This window comes from Daktulosphaira vitifoliae, unplaced genomic scaffold (genome assembly GCF_025091365.1).
Source record: "Daktulosphaira vitifoliae isolate Bord-2020 unplaced genomic scaffold, ASM2509136v1 Scaffold_49, whole genome shotgun sequence".
NCBI lineage: Eukaryota > Metazoa > Arthropoda > Insecta > Hemiptera > Phylloxeridae > Daktulosphaira > Daktulosphaira vitifoliae.
The window spans coordinates 33,876-38,491 of NW_026099618.1; the positions used below are offsets into that span (position 1 = coordinate 33,876).

At 26.3% G+C, this 4,616-nt stretch overlaps 1 protein-coding gene across 1 annotated transcript; it reads right to left on the bottom strand.

The window, feature by feature from the left end:
• Window positions 1-553: 553 nt before the first annotated feature.
• LOC126908946 (uncharacterized) lies at window positions 554-2,362 on the bottom strand. The gene is made up of 3 exons (XM_050691289.1): window positions 2,279-2,362; window positions 1,533-2,198; window positions 554-1,499 (listed from the first exon to the last, which is right to left on the bottom strand). Exons 1-3 carry the CDS (start codon window positions 2,360-2,362, stop codon window positions 1,332-1,334), a joined length of 918 nt encoding a protein of 305 aa, XP_050547246.1. The 3' UTR covers window positions 554-1,331.
• Window positions 2,363-4,616: the final 2,254 nt, after the last annotated feature.

A 4,616-nucleotide genomic window follows, 5' to 3' on the forward strand; every position in this document is an offset into this window, starting at 1 on the left:
TAATCAAAACAATGTTTTTCAATTAATAAAATGTAATAATTTATTAAACAACTTGAATGATTTCTAACTTATATTTCTTAAAATATAGTTATTTTTTAACAAAGTTAGTTTAAAGACATTTATTCAAATTGCTTTAGAGCATTTAATATAATGCATTAATAAAAAGAAACAGTATATTTTATATTTCAATAAAAATGTTCACACATAATTTTTATTAGTTAGACATTGTAATTTTAATCTTCGCCAAATTCATTATTATTAAGTACAGTAATTCACATTAAATCAATGAATAATTATTCAAATTTTATCAGTGTAACGTCTCGAGGATTGTGTACTTAATTAAACATGCATGAATTTATGACAATAAATTATTATTATGTTTATCATTACTAATAATAAACAAAAATATTTAAACATTAATAGGTAAAATGTTATCAGTATATTTAAACATGGTTAATTATAAACTAACAAAATAATAATTATTATAATTAAGCTCATTTAACTAGCTAATAATGTGTACTTAATTTAACAAACGAAGTTAGTTTCTCATCAAAATATTATAGTACGCTATAATATTTTGATGAAAAACCAACTTCCAATAAACTAAAATACCGATAAAAGATTTGTATGAAAATATTTTATATCATTTTAATAAAAAATTTGGTGATGATTATTTAGAATTCAATTAATCCAAAATGACAGTTATAATTCCTATTTTTATGGACTCTAAAACACTGTCTGATTATTTGCTTATTACTAAGAATGAAAGTTATATGCATTGGTAATAAAATTAGTTGCTATAAAATGCACTATGTATTAAAAACACCGAAAACGGACTACTAGTTAACATAGTAGTTGATAAACCTTATAAAATGGTTGGAATGCGATGACCATATAATAGATAAAAATATAATTACAAATCAATTAAATGTGTTAATTTTAAGCTTTCACTGAAATAGTTCATTTGTGTAATATATTATGATATGTTGGTTTAATATAAATTACTACTGATATATTTTTTTTTTTAAATTATGATATAAAATAATTGATAATTTAATTTAAGGAAAAACAGGGGTCATTAATCATTAAGGTACGATGTAAGAAGTATAAGGGTATTGATAACATTAATATTGCACTTTGTAAAAAAGTAATTATAGCTACGTTTCCTTAGTTCAATGTTATTCAATTTGCTTAGGTTATTGGAAAATATTTGAACACCTTTAGGTTATTAACAGCACGAATGAAAAAAAAATTTAATTAGCTACTTAAATTAATCCAGTCTTTTTAAACAATAAAAATAAATTAACCATTAAATCGTATACATTTTACAATTAATTGGTTAATGCCGGCTGACCATTCCATTGTTGCAAACCGTAATGACGACCACGGGTGCTAATAGGTGTTTTGTAAGTTGGTTGTCTGTTTTTTATTTCTTTTTTTACATCATATTGTAATACTTGCTTCACAATGGGTTCATCATGCTGATCCTGCAAATTAACCTGANGTTCATCATGCTGATCCTGCGAATTAACCTGATTTTGATCAGTTGCCTCAGTTTTGAGGAGATCCTGACTCGTATTTTTACCATCTTTGTCGACAGCTTGTTTTATAATATTTTCGTTCTTTTTGTTAGAATTATGTTTGAACGGATATTTTTTTCTGGAGTCTACATCTTCTAAACCTCTAGCCATTGATTCAACATTTATGTATCCCATGCGACTAGTTTCAGCCATTTCATTGGAAAGATCTTCTGTTTCACTCTCACCATCTTTATCAATGGATCCATTATTATTTTTCTGCGGTTCAATTGTGGTTTGGTTAAAGAATTTCTCACTATCTTCATTGCTACGTACTTTATCGTTTGAACTGTATATAAGTTCGACGTCATCACCCGGTGGACGTTGTTCCGTTAACGGTACACGAGACTTTTGGTTTTTCATTGGATTATTCATATACTCGTACGTTTGCGGAGTTTCGTACATAGCTGGATGTTGTCCTTTTCTTTCAGCTGATATAATATTTTGGTCATTCTTTAGTTGAAGTTCAACTACTCCAGCCGGTAAATTCCGTTGCCCATACCTAAATGGACCAATGATTTCTCTACCATTAACTCCGGTTGGACCACTCGCATAACGACTGTTAAGTACACGGTTTCTCTCAGTAGTTTGTTTAGATTCTAANGACCACTCGCATAACGACTGTTAAGTACACGGTTTTTCTCAGTAGTTTGTTTAGATTCTAAGTCAGGTGACATAGTAATGTGTATATCCGGTGATACTGTCATAGTATTGACAATTTTAGCATCAAATAACATCAATAATAACGTAACGTAACCACAGACACTGTACTTTACCCACTGCATTGTGATCGATTCGATCTTTATAATGATACTGATACGTTACAACGGCTGCTGAATTACGTTCCGCTTTCACCCCTCACTAACGCAACGTGTCTCCCTCCCCAACCAACTCCTATTATCATACGGACTTCAACATGACGTTTTTTGTGCTTTTTTTACGTTGTCGCATGACTAAAAATAAAAAAATACGCAATAAACCGATATCGTACCTATACTCTTACAACCGTTGGTTGCAATGCTATGAACCGGTTGTGTTTGTCGATATATTGTACTGGATCTTTGAATGATTAGTGCGCATTTTCTCATCTCCCTTTAACTTAAAATACTCGCAACTTACTGGAATTAAAAATGAAATAAAACAATTTTCCTAAAAAAAAATTAAGGTTACCATTAAAAAATAAAAGTTGCTGGTTGTTTAAATCGTAAAGAATGATTGTAGAAAATAATTTTTTCTCAACTAAGAATCAAACGCAAAACTGTCTCGATAAATAAAAGTATTAGCTCTTATGTTTTCAAAAATATTTTATGAGATAGATTTATATAGTAGATCATTATGTGTATTATTTCATCTTTCATGCAAAAGTAGACAATTCGGTATGCATCTTATACGAATATTAAAGACAAATAAGTTAATTCTGACAAATGAAATGAATTTTAATCTATGTACAGCTAATTTAAACATTTTTAAACTATAATTTGATTTTTAGCATAATATTACATTTTTAACATAACATAAAAAGTAAATGAATGCCAACAAGATTNGAGATAGATTTATATAGTAGATCATTATGTGTATTATTTCATCTTTCATGCAAAAGTAGACAATTCGGTATGCATCTTATAAGAATATTAAAGACAAATAAGTTAATTCTGACAAATGAAATGAATTTTAATCTATGTACAGCTAATTTAAACATTTTTAAACTATAATTTGATTTTTAGCATAATATTACATTTTTAACATAACATAAAAAGTAAATGAATGCCAACAAGATTTTTACTACTAAATCATGTTTGTGTTTGATTTAAATCTCATTTCGGTTGGATTAATAGATAATAGTATTTAAAACAAAGGAACCATCAAAAGTTCGATCTAATTCCATATCACACCTTTTATTAATTGTTTATTGTTCATTAATTGGAAAGTTTAGTTTTACGACATGAAATAATTAATTAAAATGTGTATGTAAATTAATTATAAATATTTTGCGTTATAATTTAAGAGAACAAATTTATAATAGTTTAGTGTGTTTACCACCAATACCTAAATTAATAACAGATTTAAATTAAAGGACAAAAGTACTCAGATTTTCAGTTTACCCACTGGCATATTAATGGAAAGGGGGGATAGGATGTCATATCTCCTATAAGAAAAATATTTACAAGGCAAAGATATAATTTTTAAGTTAAAAGAGAAATGTAAAAAAATTTCTTATGTATATTCCTCCCAGACAAAACTTTAATCACGTCACTGGATGTTGCCACATTTACTACGTAGTATCATGTAAATAAAACAAAATTAAAAATTATGACTGTCATTAATTTACAGAATGATTCCTTACATTTTTTCTATATTACAATAGAAAAATATGTATGTTGCCATTTATAAAAATAATGTTGACACCTTTTTAAGACATCAGGGATGAATATAAAAAATATTTTATAGCACATAAAGGAAGATACACATGTAACTAACAAAAGCCAAAAATAAAATTTCATAAAAATATTATTACTTAATCAGAATATGAATGGCTAGAGTTAAAACAATTAATCTATATACTCCACAATACCATCACATACGTTTAATGTATTTTAATTATTACTGCACATTATAAATAATTTTATAGAAACTATTGTGCATAAAAATTCTATAGAGTAAAATACTTTTAGAGAAACAAGTTTATATTGTAAACTTTAAAAATGTAAATCAATTGGATCTATTTTCATATTTACATAATTAACTTACAAAACTATATAATTCATTATTTATTATCTTAGAACAAAATTAAAGACTTCAAATTTAAACCAGTTAAAATAAACAAATGAAGTATAAATTTATGATTCTAAATACATTTATAAAAAGCTAATCCAGTATTATACATATTTTCATTAACAATGTTAAACAAAATTTAATTTGATTAGTTAACTTTTAGAGTTAAGCATATGCATAAATGTATATTATTAGATTTTGAAAGAAGTTTTCATTAATTATTTTATAAATTACTAAACTATTTTGTTGTAACATCGATAACATAAA